At 47.7% G+C, this 24,126-nt stretch overlaps 2 protein-coding genes across 6 annotated transcripts in view; one reads left to right on the forward strand and one right to left on the reverse strand.

Moving 5' to 3' along the window:
- Nucleotides 1–50: 50 nt before the first annotated feature.
- On the forward strand, nt 51–20,533 carry LOC308466951 (uncharacterized protein). Of its 5 annotated transcripts, none has more exons than XM_080988320.1 (7): nt 52–317; nt 2,944–3,048; nt 8,284–8,433; nt 10,311–10,373; nt 13,691–14,080; nt 15,487–15,584; nt 16,959–20,533. In XM_080988320.1, exons 1-6 carry the CDS (start codon nt 236–238, stop codon nt 15,570–15,572), a joined length of 876 nt encoding a protein of 291 aa, XP_080844446.1. In that variant the 5' UTR covers nt 52–235; the 3' UTR covers nt 15,573–15,584; nt 16,959–20,533. The 5 variants fall into 5 exon arrangements, with proteins under 5 accessions (XP_080844449.1, XP_080844446.1, XP_080844447.1 ...); XM_080988321.1 differs by having other exon boundaries at nt 8,284–8,391; XM_080988323.1 differs by lacking the exon at nt 10,311–10,373 and having other exon boundaries at nt 51–317.
- Nucleotides 18,352–24,126, reverse strand: part of SYDE1 (synapse defective Rho GTPase homolog 1) — a 33,614-nt gene continuing 27,839 nt past the window's right edge. The window contains exon 8 of the mRNA XM_080988063.1: nt 18,352–22,291. Coding sequence (XP_080844189.1) covers nt 21,855–22,291 — 437 coding nt within the window. The 3' untranslated portion in view covers nt 18,352–21,854. The remainder of the gene's footprint in view (nt 22,292–24,126) is intronic.

The raw sequence follows: 24,126 nt of genomic DNA on the forward strand, positions 1-24,126 counted from the left end.
AACATTTGCCCACCAAACAGCTGCTGTTTAGTTTAGGGCACCATGGGAGACGTCTCATTGGTTGCACTTTGCAGCGAGGACCTGAGAGCCATCCTTTGAATGCATCATTTCCTTCCTGGAAGCCAGCCATGGTCTTTGTGGCATCCTCCTGCTCCTTGCCTTTTGGCCCCGCAGTTCTCTGTTTATCAGCTGGCAAGCATCCTCTGTTGGGCTTTCCGAGGAGCCTTCTGCTGTGATGGCATCGTGGAAGGGACTCTACAGAAATGTTGACCTTGGGCTAGAAGACCCAAAGGCCCCTGAGCAGAGGAGTCAAGCAGGTATGTGGCACAGAGTGAGGCACATTAGGTTAGCCATATTTATTTGTATGCTGTTGGTGGATTTTTGTCATTGTCTTCTTGGGCTGTGTATGTGATAAAGGGGAGCTATACCGGGGTGAAGGCGTCTTCTATCTGTCGCCATGTCAGTTTCAGTTTATTGGTTAATTTTTCTAGTAGGGCTGTTTCCCATACTATTTGGTACCATTGGTCCATGCTTACACCTGACAGGTCTCTTCAGTGTCTGGCTATGATGCTTCTGGCTGCTGAAAGTAGGTGGGTTATGAGTTCTTTGTGGTGTAAATGGGCATTGTTGTCTTGGGAGATGTTTAGTAAGGCCAATTCTGGGGTAATTTCCACCCTACTCACACATGAAAACAAAGACCACCACAGCCAACCACAAATGAATAACCACACCCTAGGCCAACCCTAACCTCTCTCACCACCCAAGCAACACAAGTGAACAGCAAAGAACCTGCACAAGCAACACTGACACCAAACCCTACATATAGTAAGTAAGATAGAAACATCACCACCCCCACCCATCTATCCCCCCCACAACTTTCCCCCTTTTCTTTCTAATGCCTCAACAAATGAAACTGATTTGTAAAAATGTTACATGGGGGGGGGGGGAAATACGAGAGAGAGAGGCATTGCACACACTTTTGTAAATCAAGAAAATCTTTAATAAATAAACAGAGTGAGGCGCATAGGAAAAGGGTCCATTGCTGAGGATTATTAGGAGATGGCAAGGGTCCTGGTGGAGCAATCCCAGAGTTGATGATCTTACTCCTGCCTCCATTCCTAGCTCCGTACAGGATGCAGCTTCAACCAAGGCTGTTGTGTTTTTATCTCTCTCCCCCCCATCCCTAATTGTGCCCACTTATTTTCTCCCAACGGCACACAACTTCTGTAGGCGCGGCAGACCCCTGATAATGGTCTAGAGAGCTTTCCAAACTTTTTCATGTCGGTGGCACACTTTCTGGACATGCACCGTTTCATGACACGGTACCGTATTTTTCTGTGTATAAGATGAGGTTACTTTATTTAGAAATTATGCTAAAAATTGGGGGGTCATCTTATACACGGATAGTGGAGAGGTGAGACTGGCGTTTGGTGGCTGCCGGTAACAAGAGATTGTAAGCGGCGTTTTTGTGGGTGATTGGTGGGTGTGGCAAACTCCGCTGGCTATTGACTGCTGCAGCAATTGGGTGGGGTGATTGGCACTTGCTTTTGTTAGGCGGGCGTGCCGATGATGGGTGGTTTTGTTGATGTGGTTGTGGCGGTCCTGTGGGTGAGTGATATTCAGCAACCCCCCCCTCCCTCCCCAAAAAATCTAAACAACTGGGCAATCTCCCCCCATTTTCTCAATCTGGAGTCCCAAATTATACAGGGGAGGAGGCATGTTATACACAGAAAAATAAAGCAATTCAGGTTTGCTGGCAAACAAAAGGTTAATCTAACCCCTTTCCAGCTCTGGGAGGATCAAGGGGAGCATTCACACAACACACCTACACACTGCAGCCGACACACTTAACATGTCGCAACACACAGTTTGGAAAGCTTTGCCCCAAAAGGTTTATGACTCTAGTTGAATTCAAAAACATTTCTTTGTCCATGAAAGCCAACAACTGCTCTCGCCCAATGGGTTAGGTTTTTGGATATCAAGAGGCATTGTCTGCTTCCACACCAAAGGCAAAATGCTCCCAGGTTTCCTGAGAAGCCCAAAGCCTTGAAGGAGTCGGACAGGCAGCTGAAGCACAGCTGGCAAAACACAGAACCAACACTCCACTTTCCATGGCAGAGAAGTCTCTTAACTGCTTTACATTTGAGTGACACTTTGGCTGAAATAGCTGCAAAGCAGACATGGGGAAGGGTTAGGGAGTGAGAGGCGTTTTAACTTAATGTGCAGCAAAAGCACAATAAATTAAATGAATTAAACAACACACAGTTTTTGCATGGTTTGCATAATCTGTGCCCCCCCCCACAGTGGAATTTCAGCTTCTCTCTTCACACAAATGTTAGGTTAACTTGATGCAAAGTGCTTTTTTCAGTTAGTTTTTTGTACAGACCACAACAAGTTCACTGTCAGACCCTCCAAATGTCCCTATTTTCCAGGGACAGTTCTAGATTTACAGAATCTTCCCCGGTTTCTCATTTGATCCTGGAATGTCCCACGTTTCCTTAGGACACCCATATTTTCATCGGAGACCTGAGTTTTCTGACCCCCGAGCCATCTGAAGGCAGCCCTGTACAGGGAAGGGTTTTTTAATGTTTTATTATTATTTTTTATATATTGGGAGCTGCCCAGAATGACTGGGGCAACCCAGTCAGATGGGTGGGGTATAAATAGTAAAATTATTATTATTAAGGAATAGGATGTCCCATTTTCCATTGGAGAAATGTTGGAAGGTATGTTATTGAGGTCATAGGGACCACACTTACAGATGCATTTCCTTGTCCTTTTCCTTATCACGAAAAGACTGGTTCTGGCAGGGAGGTGAGTTTGTCAAGCACATCACCAACAATACATGCACAACCTGGCTTGGCCTGTATGTGGCCTGATGACACCCCAAAATAGTGACAGTCTGGAAATGCCCTAACTTAGCTCCTGCTTTCCTCCATGCAGACACCAAGGAGTACCCCGAGGAAGAGAGTGTCTATGAGCCCTTTGATGCTGTGGCCAGTTTGGAGGGCAAGCAAGCAGGACAGGTGGCTGTTCCATGGCACCCAGGTATGTCCGGCCTGAGCTTCAGGGGGATCCTCAGGGGGTCTGGAGTTCACTCACAAGTCACCACGTATTGCCCTGGGGCTGTTCTTTAGGCAGTGGGCTGGGGGGGGTGGGAAGTCCCATTAGCAGTGGAGAATATTGGAGCCTCGTCACTAAGAAGGCCATGCAAAGGACCTACATATTTATTTGGGGAAGAAAAGATAAGAAAATGGAGAGTGATTTGTGCAAAGTAGGAAATGGGAAGCCTTCCATATTGTGCAGGGCAGTGATGGCCAAACGTGGCTATCCAGCTGTTTTGGGACAATTCCCATCATCCCTGACCATTGGTCCTGTTAGCTAGGGATGATGGGAGTTGTAGTTCCAAAACAGCTGGCCATCACTGGTGTAGGGAGATGATTTCTTGAGCCTGGTGTTCATTTACCTCCATTCGTCCCCCAACCCCGCCCAAACCCAGGGTTGTATTTTACAATGAACCCCAATGTTCTAGACTCCCCCCATTGTTAAATTGTATTTTGGAGGTTGCTTCCTTTTTAGTTTGCTTACTACTGCCTTTTTTGTGTCATAAAATCTGATGCTGCTGCTGCTGCTGCTGCTGAAACAAATAAATAGCAAATGGCCCCAAAGCAATAAACTTATAGAGTTAAGAGTGCATTGCAGAGGGTTGGGTTAGAGGACCCTTTGAGCTTTCTCTCGATTGAGGTGCAGAGTGTTTGAGGACATTCGCAGGGAAACCAAAATGCTTGTTTACAAAGCTAATGTACTGGGAAAAAGCACCAAGGCAAAAGCCAGCTCCAGATGGCTGGAATGCAAAACAGTGCAGATGTACTGTTGGAGAAAAGGTGGAGCCTATTCTCTGTACTGAGCACCGGATGTTAGCTCAGTGTGTCATATGACCTGTGCTGGAAGTACAGGGGAGGAGTGTGAGACTCTTCTGATGGAGTCTGAAGGGAACAGTCACATTTCTATGTACTGTTGAGTGACAGGAATAAAACATGTAGAAAGGACTCCTGTCTGTCTTTCTTCCCCTCCCTGGGGGAGTGCAGGGAGGGAGAGAAGGAGGAGGGTGTGTCCTGCTCACGTTTGAGGAGGATCGCCGGTTTGTTTACCTAGCCTGCCGGAGGTCGCAGACGGACGGTAAACACACAGTATCTTGCTCAATTGCCTCGGGGGAGGCCAGGTACCTCTGCCTGTGAGCTGAAGAAGATACTGACAAATGGTAGCAGAGGATGATTGCGATTCATCGGACATCTGCATGAGAGGCTGGTGGATTGTCCTCCTCTGCTCCAAGGGAGAAGGCAAGCGTCTGAAAGAAGCCAGAGGCTCCACAGACAGCTGGTGGAAAGAAGAGGTGTTTTCCAAGCAACGGAGCTCAAGGTATGCTGCATTTCGGGCTAAAAGTGTGAACGCAGTTGGATTAATTCACTGCTTCAAGGAGCTGCATCTTGGAAAAATACAGCTCCGGGAGAAGAGGCCTGCATTCCACAAATTTTTGTGGTTAAGATAAGAAGTCCTATTGGCATGCATTGTTGCTAAGTAACGGAAAGTTGGAAAGTTACTGGCAAAGGGGCTGGACTGTGAGCCTGGGAAAGCGAAACAAAACCAGAGAGTGTTTTGGCTACAAAGTTTACGTGCTCTTGGAAGGGACTTTCAATAGCAGCCTGAGTTTAGCTGCCAGGTGCAAAGAGCGTAAACAACCTGCAGTTTTCCTGCGTGAGAAAGGAAAAAACAACTGTTGGATTTTACAGTTTGTTTGACAGTGTGAGCTGGAGGCTTGGATTCAAAATGGATGCCAAGAAGGGGGGGAGACTTGCCTAACTCATCTCCCCTGACCAGAGACAGTTATTCATCAGGGTCTGGATGGATAACTACCCCAGAAGGGGTGAGCCAAGATGATGCTGGCCAAGTTCCTAAGAGCTCAACGAAAGCTGAGGAGAGCTTTGACCCCAGAGGGGAGAGTGCAGGAACTGTGGCTGTAGGAACTGTTGGTGTTCCTGAACAAGGTGCAACGGGTGTTGCTGACAGGGGGAGGGAAGAACAGAGTTCAAATTCCCCCACTGCTGATGCTACCGGGAAGCATGGAGTAGCATTGAGTGCTGTCCGATGCTACAATTGTGGACAGACTGGGCATCTACAGCGAAACTGTAAGAAGCCGCGCCAGTCAAGAAGAGCAAAGAGCAGCTCTACGAAGCCTGAGGCGTCAGGCAAAAGCCGTACCAAGTGCCAGGTGAAACCTGCAAAGGCTATGATGGCGAAAGGAACCACGCCAAATGTTGGGAACTCGTTCATAATTGACACGGGCACGACGGTTCATATGTGCCCGCACAGAGGACTGTTTTCGACGTTGAGGAAGCAAAGCTTCACTGTGAAACAGCCCAACGGTCAGGAGTTGGAAGCGACTGGAATTGGGACTGTGTATCTTGAGAGTCTGAACTTGACTATAAATGATGTTTACCTGGTTCCAGAACTGAGATATAATCTGCTGAGCGTGTCGCAGATTGCAAAGAAAGGACTGAAACTGTACTATGATGCTAAAAGCTGCAAGATCTACAAAGATGGAGAACTGTTTCTTACTGCCAAAGAGAAAGATGGACTGTATTTGTTGACTTTTGATCAAAGTGATTACATGAAATGTAATTCTTCTGTTTCTAACGAAATCTCTCTTGCAGGTGTGACCAGTGTGAGCACCAGGAAGGTGACGAAGAAGGTCGACAGAGCATTTCAGCGGGTGTATGCTGATGTAATTGGTCCTCTAGAACCATCTAGAGGCAGTGCACGATTTTACCTTGTGTGTGTGGATTGTTTCACAAATTATTCTTGGGTTTATATGATGGAGAAACCACAAGAAACTTTAGAAAAGTTTCAGGAGTTTTGTGACAAGGTTAAAAGTATGCATGATGCTAACATTGATTGTCTTTTCACAGATGACAAACAAGTTTTTCTGTTACAGAAGTTTCAGAAGTTCCTGGATGGAAAAGGGATAGACCACAAAGTGGCAGTTTCGCAAGAAGCGTGGAACAGGGGGGTCTGTGTAAGAGTGAACAAAGAATTGCAAAAGGGGATGAATGCGCAATTGCTGAGTTCACATTTGCCACATGAATATTGGGCCGAATCGCTAGCGTCCTATCTTCATGTGTGGTTGAGAAAGGTCTCAACAGAGTTGGGATGTTCTCCTTTTGAGAAGCTGTTCAATAGAAAACCTTCTGTTGCCTATTTTAAGGTTTTCGGGTCTCATGTGAGAACAGAAGCTCCAGGTGGAGTAAAGAATGCCAGAGGCATTTTTGTGGGATATGAAAAGGGTCTCTACAGAGTAATTTTGTCTGAATCTGGTCAGGTGATTCTCACAAAGTTCCTAGAGAGTGCTCCAAAGCAAGAGCGGATAGTACAGACATTTCCCACAGGTGACAATTCAGATGATGATGATGATTTTTCTGATGTCACAGATTACAGTGGTACTGATGATGATGACAGTGAGAGCTCAGAGAGTTCAGTTGTAACAGTCATTGAGAGAAAATCTCACACAATGGATAGACCTTCACAGATGAAGGAAGAACCACTGATTGCTACTGGTTCTCAACAGAGTCCAAAGGTTGAACCAGTGAGCAGAGAGGATCAGCACCTCATACGCAGGTCTGAGAGAGTTACAAAGGGTGTACCACCAAACAGGTACTCAAAAGAGTTTGCTAACTTAGCTGTTGCGTGTGTTGCTATTGTTAACAACTCAAAGCAGGTTGAAGCAGTGTCTAAGTCAGAGACAAAGACACAACAGAGGGTAGCTAGCCAAGGTAATGCAGAAGCACTCATTCCTTGGAAGCCAGACAACCAGAGAGGTACACTGGTGAAACCAGTGGTGGGGAGTTCCAAGGGTGGAACTGAAACAACAGGGGACTGTTATATGTATAACAACTGTTTGTTCTCTTCTCTGGATAATGTTTTGCCAATTGATGCTTTTGGGGGAGGATGTTGGGAAAAAGCACCAAGGCAAAAGCCAGCTCCAGATGGCTGGAATGCAAAACAGTGCAGATGTACTGTTGGAGAAAAGGTGGAGCCTATTCTCTGTACTGAGCACCGGATGTTAGCTCAGTGTGTCATATGACCTGTGCTGGAAGTACAGGGGAGGAGTGTGAGACTCTTCTGATGGAGTCTGAAGGGAACAGTCACATTTCTATGTACTGTTGAGTGACAGGAATAAAACATGTAGAAAGGACTCCTGTCTGTCTTTCTTCCCCTCCCTGGGGGAGTGCAGGGAGGGAGAGAAGGAGGAGGGTGTGTCCTGCTCACGTTTGAGGAGGATCGCCGGTTTGTTTACCTAGCCTGCCGGAGGTCGCAGACGGACGGTAAACACACAGTATCTTGCTCAATTGCCTCGGGGGAGGCCAGGTACCTCTGCCTGTGAGCTGAAGAAGATACTGACACTACTAACCTTACTGTATGCTTGTGAAACATGGACCACTTATAAACGCCATCTCCAGCTCCTCAAAAGATTGTCTCTGAAATCAACGGTGTGTCTGAAAAATTTTGCACATTACTTGGGAAGACAGGCAAACTAATGTCAGTGTACTGGAAGAAGCAAAGATCACCATTGATACTGAAGCAATGATTCTTCAACATCAACTTGGTTGGACTGGTCATGTTTTGCAGATGCCTGATTATCGTCTTCCAAAGCAACTGCTCTATTCCGAACTTAAAAACGGAAAGCGTAATGCTGGTGGTCAACAAAAGAGGTTGAAAGACTCTCTTGAGGCAAATCTTTAAAAAATGTAATATAAACCCTGGCAACAGGGAAACACTGGCCTGCGAGTGCTCCAACAGGAGAAAAGCCTTTACCAAAGGTGTCATGGGCTTTGAAGACACTTGAACTCAGGACGAAAGGGAGAAACGTGCTAAGAGGAAGGCACGCTTGGCAAACCCTCACTGTGTTCAACTCCTGCTTGGGAACCTGTGTCCCCACTGTGGAAGGTCGTGTGGATCCAGAATTGGCCTCCATGATCACTTATGGACTCACTGTTAAAACCTTGTTTACAGAAGACAATCTTACTCGGCTAGGAGTGATTGCGAAGAAGAAGAAGAAGAAGAAGAAGAAGAAGAAGAAGAAGAAGAATTCTGTGATACCACAGGGATTGGTGTGGCAGGTGAGGGGAAGCTGGTGGCAGAGCGGAGGTGGAGAACAGGCAGAATGACTCTCTCTCTCTCTCTCTCTCTCTCTCTCTCTCTCTCTCTCCCTCTCTCTCCCTTTCTCAGCTGGGAAGCCATCTTGGACACGCAAGGTGGTTTTAGTAGCTGTTGCTGCTCTGCTGGCTACCTCGGTGTTCCTGAACGTGCTGCTGCTTGCTGTGGGAATTATGCGCTGTAAGTGGTCTGCTGGGTCTCTAAAGGCTGCTGGGGTGCCAGGTAGGGGTTTGCCAGACTGATATACTTTCTTCCTGTATCATTCAGAAGACATGCATGGGACCCTGGATGTCTGCCTGGATTCTCAGCTGGGGAAAAGGCATAGTTTAGTGGTCGGGCGCATGCTTTGCATGCCATAGGTTCCTCCCAGGTTTGGCCCCTCACACCACCTCCATGTGGGGCTGACAAAGACCCCTGCCTGAAACCCCAAAAGCTGCTGCCAGCCAGTGTAGACAATACTGAGGTAGGCTGACAGTGGTCTAAGCCAGTGGTTCCCAACCTTTTTTTGGCCATGCCCCACCTAAGCATCTCTAAAATCCTGATACCCCCACCACCATGACATATAATTCTTATTATTCAAAAAGTGAACTCTTATTCATGTGGAGGAAGCTGAAAAGGCCATTAACTTGGTCTAAACAAGCTTCCAATTTTCCCCCCTTAAAAATCTAATTGCCCCTCTGTGGGGCATGTGCCTCATGTTAGGAACCATGGGTCTAAGCTCAGTATACAGCGGTTTCCTCTGCTCCCCAAGGTGGAGCTTCATTCAAAGTGCATTATAGTCAATTGCACAACATTGAAGTGCATTGAAGCAGTGTGTGTGTGAGAGAGAGAGAGAGTGAGGGAGTGAGGGAGAGTTTAAGGAGAGTTAACTTAACTCTATGCAACAATTTTCCTGGCATACACTGATTAAAAAAAACCAGCAACCAAGAAAGGGAGCACTAAAATGGTACGAAAAGTGATGGTTGACACTTTCAGATGTAAGTTCCATATGGTCACTTGGTCAGTGAGGCTTGGTGAGTGCCACGCTCTCTTTTCAAGCCAGTGGTAGGATATCACTTTTAGGTAATGCCGCTAAGACTGACACACGCACCCCGGGGCCTTCAAAGTTTCTTTTTCACCAGTTGCTACTGTGAAGGTAGCCTCCGGCGCTGATCCTTCAGCCAGCCTGTAATAATAATAATAATAATAATAATAATAATAATAATAATACAGTGGTACCTCTGGATACGAACGGGATCCGTTCCGGAGCCCTGTTCACATCCTGAAGTAAATGCAATCCGGGTCTGCGCGGATCGTGATTTGCCGCTTCCGCGCATGTGTGTGACATCATTTTGACCGTATGTGCATACGCGAGCGACGAAACCTAGAAGTAACGCGTTCCATTACTTCCGGGTCACTGCGGAGTGCAAACCGAAAGCACTCAACCTGAAGCAACTTCAACCCGAGGTATGACTGTAATAATAATAATAATAATAATAATAATAATACCCCACCCATCTGGCTGTGTTTCATCAGCCACTCTGGGCGGCTCCCGACAGAATACAGTAGTACCTCTGGTTACATACTTAATTTGTTCCAGAGGTCCTTTCTTAATCTGAAACCATTCTTAACCTGAGGTACCACTTTAGCTAATGGGGCCTCCCACAGCTGCCTCACCACCACCGCACAATTTCTGTTCTCATCCTGAGGTAAAGTTCTTAACCTGTGGTACTACTTCCGGGTTAGCGGAGTCTGTAACCCAAAGTGTTTGTAACCAGAGGTGTTTGTAACCCGAGGTACCACTGTATTAAAAACACAATAAAACACCAAACATTAAAAACTTCCCTAAACAGGGCTGCCTTCAGATGCCTTCTAAACGTCAGGTAGTTGTTTATTCCCTTGACATCTGATGGGAGGGCATTCCACAGGGTGGGTGCCACTACCGAGAAGGCCCTCTGCCTGGTTCCCTGTAATCTCACTTCTCGCAGTGAGGGAACCGCCAGAAGACCCTTGGAGCTGGACCTCAGAGGGTGGAGATGCTCCTTCAGGTATACTGGGGCCGAGGCCATTTAGGGCTTTAAAGGTCAGCACCAACTTCTTCTTGTTGGCTCCCTGCACAGATTCTAAGATGTCTGCTGCTTTGGAGCAAGCACGTGCTGAGAACAGGAAGCTCCAAGAGGCAGGTGAGTGTCTGTGGGAGTTGTGGCGGACCTTGTGGAGGAGCTCAAGACCCCCTGGCTCTGCCCTCGCTGCCCCAAGGCTGGAAGGTGGTGCTCAGCTCCACATTTCAGGCTAGGCGCACGAGTGCAGGTTTTCTGAAGAGCAGAATAAAAGTTCTGTCTTGGTACTTCCCAAAAGCTCTGCCGAACAGTGATGTGCTTGGCTGTGAAATATCTTTTACTTCTCGTTTGAAAACGATATACCTGCTGATAGCCAGCCTAGGTGGCTGACTGGAACCAGAGCCAGCCCACCCATGAGGCAGGGTGAAGCAGCTGCCTCAGGCGGCGGAAGTGGTGATGCAGGCAGGGCGGCAGAAGGCACCTCGGGTGGCAAAATGGGCTGGGCTGCCCCTGACTGGAACCAACAGGGGACCACTAATAAACAAGAGGGAGAACGATGGGCTTGCTGAGAAGAATCCAGAAGTATGCAGATGTTTAAAGTGTCAAAATGGGTGGGAAATAAAAGACTCCAGGGACGACCAAATAATTCTGTAAAGAATTATCTCTGCAATTCTCAGGTGCAGCAGGGAAGTCTATCCCATCATGAGTGCTGAAGTAAGAGTCATCCGTCAGCACAGTCAGCTTCTGGAAAGGGAAGGGTGCCATTTTGTCATTTGCCTCAGTCAGCAAAATGTTTTAGGCCAGCCCTATTTATCCCAATCACAAATCATTGTGTTTCTCAATTAAATGACCAGTTGTCTCGGTTAATATTAAACAGAAATTAGTCTCTTCAGTCCAACAGAGCTGCTTTTTACTGTCTCTGTCAGAAGCTCCATGTTCCAAAAATGCCTCTCGGGGTTGTTCCGTGTTTCTAGATGTTAGCGGGACTTTTCCTTCCGCCTGCTGGTGAGAGCTTCAGATCTCATGAGCTCCTTCAAACCAAACTATGATGACCTCCAGCTCAGTTTTGGAGCAGTTCAAGCACCCCGACGGCTTGACCAGATTATCCATAGATGTATCTGGGACTGCTTTATTCAAATTCTAGACTAGATGCTCAGATGGAACATGGGCAAGAGTCTGAGCTCTATTATTACAGTAGGTTTCTATTCTACGTACTTGCAGTGAAGAGAATAGTACTCATTAAATATTGTTTTAGTGGCAAGCACGTGGCTATTTTGCCAGAACCAAACGCCTCTAGAGTAATTGACAAGGAATTGTATGTCTCCTTACAGCCTCCCCATCTATCTCATCCTTTTCACTATTTCATCTATCTCATCCTTTTCATCTATTGTTCTTTTGAAGGACTCCGTGCTTACATTCATTTTCCCCAGCTGGGAGTAGGGGGAAGAAGCAGCTCCTTTTGCAAAGCCATCTTGGACATTTCCCTAGTCACTGGGGACCATTTGCCTGCAAAAGAGAGGATATCACAACAGGGCATGTCATTTTAGGGGGTGAAACTTAATTTTTGCAAATTTTGTCAGCGAGGGGGTGTTAAAAACATGTTTTTGGGTGTGAGGAAATCAAAACTGCTATTATTTTTGTGACTGGACAACATTTAGCTTACCAAGTCTACATCTGAATAAGAAACAAATAAACTGCTTTGAGAAAACCAAATAATTTAAATTTTTACCTTCTGAAAGTGTCAGGTAATATAAAATATGTATAACATATAAATCAAACTAATATAAATATATAACATAACTGCAAGTACTTGGCAATCATTTTTAATGATTTCTATGTGATTTTACACACATTTTATTTACCAAACAGAACTAAGTTATATCAGTTTAACCAAAATATCTTTTAGATTCCTGAGTCATTTTACAACTTTTTATCACCCCTCATTTTTTGGAATTGGAAAGTTGACAAGTTTGAAATGCCCTGCTTCCCCAGGCTAGGATAGGATAATTTCCAGCAGTCCTATAAAAAATGGAGCAACCAGCTCAGCAAAACCCACTCCTACAATCACAGAATCACAAGTATGGTAAGGACCCCAAGACATCATCCAGCCCCAAGCCCTAACTCAGAATATTGCTAAGGAATATAGCAACATCTGAGCTGGCAATTAGTCCCAAACTTATTAGTTAGGTGCAAGATTAATAGCGCCAATAACATCTCACTGGAAATCCACAAAATCTCCAAGAATCATAGACTGGGTTTGAATGTTCTGGAAGATAGCTTCCCACAAAATTAACACATTTTGTCATGCCCTCCTCAAACCAATACATATACGGGAAAAGGGGCTCGCTTAATCCATTTTTGGAACACATTTCGAAGATAAAATTAAGCCCCGTATTTGTTTCTCATCGTTACTCTCTGCCTACTAAAAATATTATAATATATTGTCAGGTCCAGTCATTATTTTTGTCAAAATGTCTATATTTTAAGCCTTGCCGTACTTAAAAAACATATGTTTAATGCTAATTTAAAATGGCTATATTGAAATTGAAATGTTGAGTGAATTCTGAACATTGGCAGATGCTGTTCTAAATAGTCTTCACTGGCTACAGGGACGTGGGTGGTGCTGTGGTCTAAACCACTGAGCCTCTTGGGCCTGCCGATTAGAAGGTCAGCAGTTCGAATCCCCGTGACGGGGTGAGCTCCCGTTGCTGTCCCAGCTCCTGCCAACCTAGCAGTTTGAAAGCACGCCAGTGCAAGTAGATAAATAGGTACTGCTGTGGCGGGAAAGTAAACGGCTTTTCCGTGCACTCTGGCTTCCGTCAATGTGTCCCGTTGCGCCAGAAGCAGTTTAGTCCTGCTGGCCACGTGACCCGGAAAGCTGTTTGTGGACAAACGCTGGCTCCCTCGGCCTGAAAGCAAGATGAGCGCTGCAACCCCATAGTTGTCTTTGACTGGACTCAACCACCCAGGGGTCCTTTTTACCTTTACCATTTTACTGGTTATCGATGCCTAGCCTGGACTGTTGCTTTGTCTTGCACTTGATATACAGTGAGCGCTCGGGTTGCGAATGTGATCCGTGCGGGATGCATGTTCGCAACCCGCATCTGCGCATGCGCGGGTTGCGATTCGGCGCTTTTGCGTATGTGCAAAGCTCGATTTAGCGCTTCTGCACATGCACGACCACTGAAACCTGGAAGGAATCTGTTCCAGTACTTTCAGGTTTCGGCGGTCTGCAACCCAAAACAATGCAACCTGAAGCGGCTGTAACCTGAGGTATGACTGTACTTTACTGTCTCAGTCCTGTTCTCTGGTAAGAAGCTGCAGAGACCTGACTCCATTTGTTCTCTCGCTCTCAGTCCCTTTCCTCCTCTTGTCCATTCACCGCCTGCCTGCCTCTGGCTGCTGTCATTCCTCCATGCTAACTCTGTTCCCCTTGCCAGTCCCCAGCTCCTTCTTGCTGTACAATGAGAACCGCAGTCATTGTGTGACGAGGAAGGAGCCCAGCTCTCTCACACAAGCGCCCTGTGACCCTAGGAACTGGCTGCAGCATTTTCGGTGGTTCTCCAGAGGCCTCCTCCTTCACATGGATTCATTGCTCTGTGTAGCAGCACCCAAGGCCAAAAGAAAGGAGACCGTCCGTCTGGAACCCTGCAATGGGACGAACCCGCTCCAGCGGTGGGAATGCCGCGATCACGATCTGTTGGCCCTGGAGGGCAAGGATCTGTATTTCAACTACGGCAACAGTCTTGACCGGGTGGTGATGCTGTTTGACGGCAACGGGCCCTGGAGTCGCTGGGTCACCTACGGCACCCGCCAAAACATCTGCAGCAGTGAGTCCTGACAGGGTACTTCCCCCTTTCAGCGCATGCCCTCCAACATTTCTGCAATGAAAATAAGTGGTGGTTAAACTACAGAGCCTAGGACTTGCCGATCAGAAGGTCGGCGGTTCGAATCCCTGCGACGGGGTGAGCTGCTGTTGCTCAGTCCCTGCTCCTGCCCACCTAGCAGTTTGAAAGCACGTCAAAGTGCAAGTAGATAAATAGGTACCGCTCCAGCGGGAAGGTAAATGGCATTTCCATGTGCTGCTCTGGTTCGCCAGAAGCGGCTTAGTCATGGTGGCCACATGACCCGGAAGCTGTACGCCAGCTCCCTCGGCCAGTAAAGCGAGATGAGCGCCGCAACCCCAGAGTCGGTCTTGACTGGACCTAACAGTCAGGGGTCCTTTACCTTTTTATTCCATAATAATAATAATAATAATAATAATAACCCTTCTACCTGGGTTGCACCAGCCACTCTGGGTGGCTTCCAACATATATAAAAGCACAATAAAACATGAAACATGAAAAAAAACTTCCCAATACAGGGCTGCCTTCAGATGTCTTCTGAAGGCCATGTAGTTACTTATCTCTTTGGCTCGGCATTCGCATAACTCCATACCCTCCAATATTTCTCTGATGAAAATTGGGACATCCGAAGGAAAAGCGGGACTTTCCGGGATCAAATCAGAAACTGGGGTAGCATCTGTAATTCCGGGACCGTCCCTGGAAAATAGGGACACTGGGAGTGTCTGGGGTTGGTGTGTTGGGGGTGAAAGCCCGTGCCAAAGGGATGGCTATGGGATGCTAAGAACCGACAGCTAAACATGCTATTTGTGTCCTTCCCATCCCGAGACATGTTCCTGTTGTACTGCAACCATTTCTGTCTGCAGACACTCTGGCTCTCAAAAAGCTCAGCAAAGAAGGATGCTAAAACTCATCAGCATCTGTTTTGGGGTTGGCACGGCTCAGATAAACAGCTGCCCTGGACCTGCACCTCCATGGACAGCTATGACCTGCACCTCCATGGACAGCTATGAGTCCAAAATGACTCCCAGGCTGCGCACCTGGTCCTTCAGGGGCACAGTTTCCCCATTCAGGACCAGAGAGCCCCACACACCTGCCTGCCCCCTGTCCCCCCAAAACAGTACTTCTATCTTTTCAGGATTCAATCTCAATCTGTTAGCTGCCATCCATCCTCCAGCCGCCTCCAGACACTCACACAGGACATTTGCCGTCTTCACTGGTTCTGATTTAAAAGAGAGGTAGAGCTGGGTCTCAGTGTTGTGAATGTGTTATAAACATGCAACACCACCAGATGGCACTGTAGAGCACAAAACTTTTCTATGTGATTTTACATAGCATTTCCCCCCTTTGCTATAACGATTTAATTTATGACTTGTTTTTCCCCCTGTGTGTAGATCCACCCTTGGTTTCCCTGCCTTCTGCCCCACCAGTCCAAAGGGCCCTAAGCACCACTGGGCATGGCGGACACCCTGTGGCATGAGAGGGAAGAAAGGTAGGCAACCTAGTCAAACCAAGTCTTTCTTCTTCCCAGTTTCCCAGTGCCGGATTTACATATAAGCTAAACAAACTCTAGCTTAGGGCCCCACTCTATTGGGGGCCCAAAAAAAAATTAAGGAAAAAAACCTGGATGTACATTTCCAAAATATAAGATAAAAAAACAAATAAAATGAAACCTACATACAGCAACAGTGTTTTGTGTTGTGTAGGCTCCTATGTTGTAAGTAATGGGCTCCACCTGCTAGCCTGCTCCCCGAAATATCACTGGTTTGCTCATTTCTATATACAGTATAGGGTGCCTACATTCTGCTATTTATAATATAGTTTGCACCATATATTTACACCTATTATTATTTCATGCTATGGCAAGTTTCTAGAGACTAGATTATGACTAGATTATGAGTAAATTGTGTTTCTAAAGGAACTTTTGTTATTGCCAAAATCATTTTAAGTTAGAGCTTAATCATTATTTCACTGTTAATGTACTTCTTCTTAATTGTATTTCACTATTAATGTACTTACGGGACACGGGTGACGCTGTGGGTTAAACCACAGAGCCTAGGGCTTGCTGATCAGAAGGTCAGCCGGGTGAGCTCCCATTGCCCGGTCCCTGTTCCTGCCCACCTAGCAGTTCAAAAGCACATCAAAGTGCAAGTAGATAAATAGGTGCCGCTCTGGTGGGAAGGTAAACGGTGTTTCCGTGCGCTGCTCTGGTTCGCCAGAAGTGGCTTAGTCATGCTGGCCACATGACCCAGAAGCTGTACACCGGCTCCCTTGGCCAATAAAGCGAGATGAGCGCCGCAACCCCAGAGTTGGTCACTACAGGACCTAATGGTCAGGGGTCCCTTTACCTTTACCTATTAATATACTTCTTAATTGTATTTCAGTTCAACAATTACTTTGATAAAATACATATGTTATTATGTGCAAATGACTTTAGATACCTATTAGCTTCCTACATTACCATATAGCATATATTCAACACAAAAAACACCGACAATTTGTTGTTGACAAAGGGCTGCTGGACATATAAAAGGCCCCATTACCTTCAGTAGCTTAGGGCCTCATCAAACCTAAATCCAGCCCTGGTCCTGCCACCAAGTGGATATTTCTGGTTCAAGCAAACAGTCCTCTAACGTTTGGGACTTTAAGTGGCCTGGTATACTCCCTACACGGGCACAGTGATATGGCACTTGGTCATGGGCAGAAAAACAAGTTCTCAGGCTATTCCCCTCCCCCCCCCAAAAAAACCCCACAATGATTTCACTTGATTAAACTATTTGACTTGTTGCTTTATTGAAAGCTTAATAGTTTTGAGGAATCGTTGGAGTATCTGGTATGTGATGCTGTTTTCCTTGGGTTTTTGTAGCTCTTGGCAACAAAACAAGTCCAGTCGTGGAGATATGAAGAATTGTGGCCTGATGGGAAACATCTGGATCTGTGAGGGACAGCTTCTGTTCAGTGAGGTGCAGTCGCCAACTTTGCCATCCTGCCCCCAGCTTTTTCGGCACCACCAAAATCACTTCCCGGCTCACTTCCATCTCCTGAATGAGGGGTGCTAAAAATTTGTAACATGACTTGGGAATTCAAAATATATTTGGGTAAAATTAATATCTTTTATTGTGCGTAAAATTGCACAGAAATCTTTAAAAATGATTGCCCAGTACTTGCAATTAAATTGATATTATTTCTATATATTATATATTGTTTTTATTGTTTCTTCTTATTTAGCATTACCGGACATTTTCAGAAGGTAAATTCTTTGGTTTTCCAAAACAGTTTATGTGCTTCTTTGCCAGCTGTAAACTTTACCAAGCTAAATGTTGTCCAGTCGCAAAAATAAGATGATTTGAATTCCTCACACCCAAGAACATATTTTTAGGATTCCTCAATGAAGAAATCTGCTAAAATTAAATTTCACCCCCCCCCCCAAAATGACACACCCTATTCTCTCAGTCAAAACGGAATGCAAAGAAAACGAAAGCTTTCAGGCAAAACAAGTTCAGAAGAAGTCTGGGAAATGAATGTGAACATGCTTATTTCACTGAAACATGCTCAGTGTGCTGTTATTGTCCTGTTTGTTCTTCTTCTACAATCTGCACATAGCACAGCTTTATTTTATTGGTATGAAGCTTCAGAAATTTCTGAATCTAGGGATTTGTAAAATGTTTCATTTTGCTTATTTGCACATCACCATCATCTGTGGAAATTGTGCTTTAGGACAGATCCTGTTCCCCGACTCAGCTACGCAGCTGCAAATAAATCGTTTTAAATGTGCTGTAAAGTGCAATATACAAATGTGACACTAGATGGCGATGGTGAGCTATACCAAATTCAATGTCTTTTTCAAAATGTTTTTTGTAAAAGCATTTTCACAGCGTTTTTTATACGTATGTAGATTCCACTTCCATGACATCTAATATAAAGGATCAAAGTCATTATTTTGTGAATGCAAGTACACTTTTTTTCCACGTTTTGACCATCCGCACAATGAAGTGGTAGTGATGTGTATTCTACCACATCACGGTGTGTGTGTGTGTTTACTTTTTAATTGGGTTAAGAAAGGAACACTGGACTTCCTTGTTAGAGAATTAAGGGTTTTGTGGTATGGAGGTTAGGTGGTTTTATATTTAGTTCAGCCAAGTGCTGGAATGGCGGAAAACGAATGTGGCGCAAAACAGGATCGAGGCCCCAAGATACATCATACGCACGTGAATACCATATGACTTCTGCCACACTGACGTAAACAAAAACAGCCAGACTTGTACATTCACAGATATTTAATTGTCCATAAGGACATACAAATATTTTTTTTTTAAAGCCCACATCTTCCGTACCGCATTTCTTCATTAGGCTGGCTATGGCTTTGCGCTCCCGAGTTGTAGAACGTGGTCTCCTATCAGCTGAAAACTGCATTGCAAAGGCAGAATTAAGGAGAAACGATGGAAACCGAAAAGGATGTGGAAATAACCAACACACGCACACAGCATTCTGGGGATTGTGAAATGGAGTTCAGATTTCTCAGCTTGATTATGGCCTGGCACCCTAAGGGTCTAAAACTCTATTGCAGGGGACACGAATTGCTGGCACGTATCTTCTGGCGTTATTTGGTCAAAGGAGCACATGAGCTGCTCTCACACCCCTCTGCAGTTCTGTGGCAGCTGCTGGCAAGGGAGGTGCCAACTGTATTGGCATATCAGCAAGTGGGGAGGCGGGCACAGGCTGGGGCTGCCTCAGTCACATGTAGTTAGGCCCTCTGAGACACACCTTGCCGCATGGCATGCTTGCCCCACTTGTATAATAAAAGGTTTAACCAGGCCTATGGGAAGAGCGTCTTGGCCTAGCCCAATATGGCGGACTAAGATGAAGCGAGTGGCGGCCATTCTCCACTGGAGAACTTCCGCCTGCTATGAAAGAGAGGAACTAGCCAAACAGCCGGTGCCGCAAAGGACCGCCAGAAGCTGAGATGCTTCCAAAAAAGGTGTGCTCAGGTAGAGTCAGACTCACACTACCTGTCACACAGGGGCACATCCCATGTTGGGGGGGGCGGAATTATTGGAAAAGGGCTTGAATATAATACTGCCAATATCGCCGTGCCATTACAGAAGGCCTAAGGTGCAGCCACACTTGAAACACTGTGTAAAAAGTCCTGGTTGCCATGCTTCAGAAAAGATATTGTAGAGCTGGGGAAAAGTTCAGGAAATGGCAACCAGAAGGAGCAAAGCCTCCACGAGGCTGCAACTTGGGAGTGGGGTTGTATAAGATTGTGCATGGAGAAAATGGATGGGGGGGGTGTTCTCCCTCTCTTGTAATACAGTCGTACCTTTGAAGTCAAAGAAATCTGCTCCAGAAGTCCGTTTGCCTTCCAAAACGTTCGGAAACCGAAGCGCGGTTTCTGATTGGCTGCAGGAAGCACATGCAGCCAATGGGAAGCCGTGCTGGACGTTCGGGTTCCAAAGAATATTCACCAACTGGAACAATCACTTCTGGGTTTGCGGCATTCAGGAGCCAAAACGTTTGACTTGCAAGGCGTTTGGGATCCAAGGTACAGCTGTACTAGGAGCTTGGGCTACGCAACGAAGCTGACCGTTGAAAGATTCGGGACAGACCAAAGAAAGTCTAGTGAACAGCTAATCGTGTGGAGCTTGTTGCCATAGGAGGTAGCGATGCCCACGCACCTTGGTGGCTTTCAAAGGATATTAGACAAATTAATGCAACATGAGCCTATCAATGGCTTCCATCCATGATGGCTACATTCTGGCTCCACCGCCAGAGGCAACAGGCCAGTCGCTGGGAATCACAGCCAGGGAGAGAGATGTTGTAACTCAGGTCCTCGTTGGCCACTGTGAGGGCAGGATACTGACCTAAATGGGATAGTGGGCTGATCCTGCAAGGGCATGTTCTGATGCAAATGGGGGCAGGGTTATTTGTTTTTCTGGCAAGGTGGCACAATTCTCCTTTTCTCACATCCCACTTGGCAGCAGGCTATTTCTGAATTTTAGCAGAAATTTAGCAGTCAGGGGGCGCTAATGATGCCGTAGAAAGGTCTTGGCACCGGAGGGGGAATCTCAGCTGCCCAGCAATGCAGAACGAGAGGGAGAATCACACTGAAGCCCCTGTCACAGACGGGGCTGCAAGAATTTTCAGAGAAGGAACTGGGATCCCAGCCCTTGCACTTTTAGTGTCTTCCAGGGCAGAGGAACAAGCTGGCTTTGGGGTTTCCTGCCTTGCCCCTCCCCCCAAGACTTGGGCATTTCATAGAGTTTAGCCTTTCATTTTCAGGTAGGGTTGCCATACATCCGGAATTTCCTGGATTACTGTAGCCACAAAGCAATGTCCGTGTGGAAATCGGCTAAATGTCTTGGAAAATCTGGATGAACGGCAGCTGGTGTCAGCAGTGTCGTTTTTGCTCAGAAATAGCTCAAAAGCATCCAATTTTGCAAACTTTTCTGTCTGGATTTTCACTTTTTGAAATATGGCAACCCTACTTTCAGGCAGGAAGAAAGTGAAAATGAACTGCTCACTCAGTTCCACAGTCAAAACAAAAGCTGAGCCATTTTAAAAACCGTAAATTAGAATTAGGGGAACACGGTTAGGCCTGGCCTCAGCAGGCAGACCCCTTGAACCAACTGGTCAGCCTCCTCACCCAGCAGCATAGCGTGGTTTGCTGGTGCCTGGAGCAGGCTGGGGTTCACCAGGGGGGTGTGGCATGGAGGGTGAATGGAGCCTGCTGCGCCAGCCCAGCCCTCACCACCAACGCTGCCAGAGTGCCCCCCACCCCATTGGAGCCAAGCAGGGCTGCACTGCCTGCCCTCCTGCACAGTGGGGAACCTGGCCAGCCAACACGGCCCTGGGGCCATCTTGGGACTGCCAGGGGGCTATGAGAAGCCAAATGTGCAGCCCCCTCTTAAAAAATGCACCAAGGGACATCGCCCTGGCAACCCACCCTTCCAAACTATGCCCCTGCTCTCCCCTGCATTGATGCCTGTCTTCGCCCCCCACCCCAAACATATTTTCAGTGCTCCAATCAGAACCAGGTGGCTTCGAGTTCTTGTTTTGATTTCCCAGAAAGCTCCAGTTTCATGCTCCTTCAGGGGCATTGTGGGAAACTGAAATGGAAGTTCTTGGCTGCCCAGACCACTGCCTCTGACAGATAAGCCCACCCACAAGAGGGCCTGGAGGACACTTTGCCAAGGGCATCCCTCAGACCTGAGCTCAGGCACAAACTCGCAGAGGAGCCTAGCCTTTGGCAAGCGACAGCTTCACAAACTTGTCTCCCATCTATAATAAAGGGAGGGTAATAATACTGACCCACCTTCGAGGGTTTGTTGGAAGTGCTCTGGATGATGAGGGGAAATGTGCTACTTAAATACTACCGATTCCATGTTATCAAGCAAAGAAAACAACATCTTGGTCAGCTCCTCTCTTCCTCGAAACCGCCGACACGCAGGAACAAGAAACGCTTCCTTCCTGTCCCCGCACTAAATTTCACGGTGGGAATTTAGGAGGTTGACAGCGCTCTACAAACTGCACTCTGGTAGCCAGAGTCACAGCGAAAGCACCTCCCTTTGGGAAAAGACATACGAAAACAAAACGAAAGACGGACCACTTGGTTCGAAGTACCGTGATCCAAAAGAATACTGATAAGGAGGCAGGATCAACCGCCTGAGCTTGGCTTGGTCACAGCCTGGCTGTCCAAAGGGCCCGGCAGAGGCGCACTCGGCCCTTCCTTAGGCCTCGCAATGTTCTGCCCCGAGAGAACGGCTCACAGGCAGACATTGATTTGCTTGGAAAGCTCTCGCTCAAGGTCCAAGATGAGGGCATCAAAGTCCTTAAGGTTGAGCCTGGCGCTGAAGGGAGCCTCGGGGTCTTCCACCAAGGCGAAGTCCCCTACGAAGACGGCTCGGTTGTGGTGCGGCAGAGTCACCTCTCCGTTGTCCTCTTCGTTGTCGCTCTCGCTGCCAGCCACCTCGTCGTAGTCGGTGTCGCCGCCCGGCCTGGGCCCCACCGAAAACTGCTGCTCACACACACTCCAGTCCCCAGCGTAGCGGTTGCTAGGAGGGCTTTCCAGGCCTCGAGGGCGGCTCCGGGCCACGACGGTGGTCTGCAGCAGTGGCAGGTCCAAGGGAGGGCGGCAGTGGCGTTGGGGTGGCTTGATGGGCAGGGGGCACTCGCTCTCCTCTTCGGTTGCCCTGCGTGGGGCTGAAGGGAAAGGGAAAGTAAGTTATGAAAACACAATGCATCTGGTACACTAAGGCCTGAGGCACAGACCCTCCAAGTGTCCCTATTTTCCAGGGACAGTCTTGGATTTATAGAAGCTGTCAGGGGTTCAGGAGCAGAGGCAAGGGCAAGGGAGGAAACAGAGAGCGAGGGGGAGGAGGCAGAAGAAAAGATGAGTGATGACGACGACCCGAGATCTCCGAGTCTTTCCAGTGAATCAGAAGATTCACAGAAAGGAGCACCAGTGGCCAGGGCAAGGGGGGAGCCTAGGGGGACACCCCAGGAAGATAGAGCCAGAGGGGACTCAGAGGGGAGCAGTTGGAAATCGGGACCAGCGTCACCGCCAGAGAGCAGGGAAGAGGAAGGGCGCCAGGGATCAAGCGCTGGCAGCTCACAACAGGGGGGAGGGCACGAGTCAGGAGTGGCCACACCTCCATCGGGGAGCGAAGAAACGGTCAGACGGAAGGTGGAAGGTTGGGCGCGCGCGCCAAGTTCAAATGCACAGGAAGGTGGCGCAGTAGACAGCCCGGAAAGGGAGCCAGGTCCTAAAGCCCGCCGAAAGGAGGGAGAAGAGTCAGGGGGGTCAGCGTCAGAGGAATCCCGGAAGGAAGAGACCCCGGGGGGCAGAGGGACCCAGAGAAGAACAGTCAGGCGGAAAAGGTGGAGCAAGGCTAGGATATTAAGTTGGTGTACAAGGGGCGGAGACTCAGATGGAGCTTCGCCGATCTAACCATTAGGCGTAGGGTTGCACGCAGCAGCTTGAGAATGGAAACTGTAACTCAATAAAGACTTTTATTTAATGATCGCTGGCTAGCGTGATCCTCTGTGAGCTAGGATCTGGAAGCAACTCTGACAGTAAGCTCCATCTCATAAATTGTGGGCATCTACAGCCTCGCGGAGAGGAGAGAAAGCGAGTGCCTACTAGCGAGCTCACGAACGGCAGACAACATGACGGCCGAACAGCAGATAGTGGAACTCAGAGAAGCAGTGTCGCGCCTGAATGCCGAGGCTCTTGCATCCAGGAAGAGAGAGGAGGACGCAGCTGCCGCCTACAGGGATCTCCAGGTCAGGTTGGAAGTGCTTACGAAGCAAGGGCAACTGACACCCAAACCGGAGGGGATTGGGTTGGGGAGACGAACAGGCGGTTTGGTCTCTCACTTCGATGGGAATTTGCAACAGTACCCCAACTTTAGAGCAGATGTAATGTGTGCACTGCAACTGCTGAACAAAGACTTTAGAGATGAGCAAGAGAAGGTGGGATTCATCATGTCCCATTTGCATGGAGATGCTAAAGCATGGCTGCGCAATTTGTGGAGAGATAAGGATCCGGCGCTCCAAAATGCGGATGCCTTTATTAAAGCGATGGATGGGTGCTTTTTGTCAAGCATTGACGTGGATCTTGCTCGGCAGCAGATACATGGACTGAAGCAAGGGAGGGCCAGCGTAAGGCAGTACCATGCCCGCTTTTTCGCTTTGGTCAGTGCTCTGGAATGGGACAGAGATTCGGCTCCTGTAAGAGACCTGTTTTGGGAGGGATTGCACGGCTCGGTTAAAGATGAAATTGCGAGGGGGGAGAGACCCCGGACCACGCAGGAGATCGTTCAGAGGGCGCTGGCGGTGGGGGTGCGGCTGGAAGGACGTCCGTGGAGCAGTGGCGAAGGGCGTGGAGGGCGCGAACCAGCCAGGGGCTCCTCCTTCCTTCCCAGAGAAGCAGCGCGTGCGCAATCCACGCCTCCGCCAGGAGGAGGAGCGGAACCTATGGAGGTTGGAGGTGCAAGGGCTCAGTCAGCAGCCAGAGCCCTAGCACCGGCAGCAGT

This window comes from Podarcis pityusensis (genome assembly GCF_964106645.2).
Source record: "Podarcis pityusensis genome assembly, chromosome: 17".
Classification (NCBI taxonomy): Eukaryota; Metazoa; Chordata; class Lepidosauria; order Squamata; family Lacertidae; genus Podarcis; species Podarcis pityusensis.

Excerpts from the sequence above, each read along its gene's own strand:
- LOC308466951 (XM_080988320.1), top strand. The coding sequence starts at position 236 with ATGGCATCGTGGAAGGGACTCTACAGAAATGTTGACCTTGGGCTAGAA. Across the intron at positions 318-2,943 it reads TGAGCAGAGGAGTCAAGCAG|ACACCAAGGAGTACCCCGAG; the intron begins GTATGTGGCACA and ends TCCTCCATGCAG. Across the intron at positions 3,049-8,283 it reads GGCTGTTCCATGGCACCCAG|CTGGGAAGCCATCTTGGACA; the intron begins GTATGTCCGGCC and ends TCCCTTTCTCAG.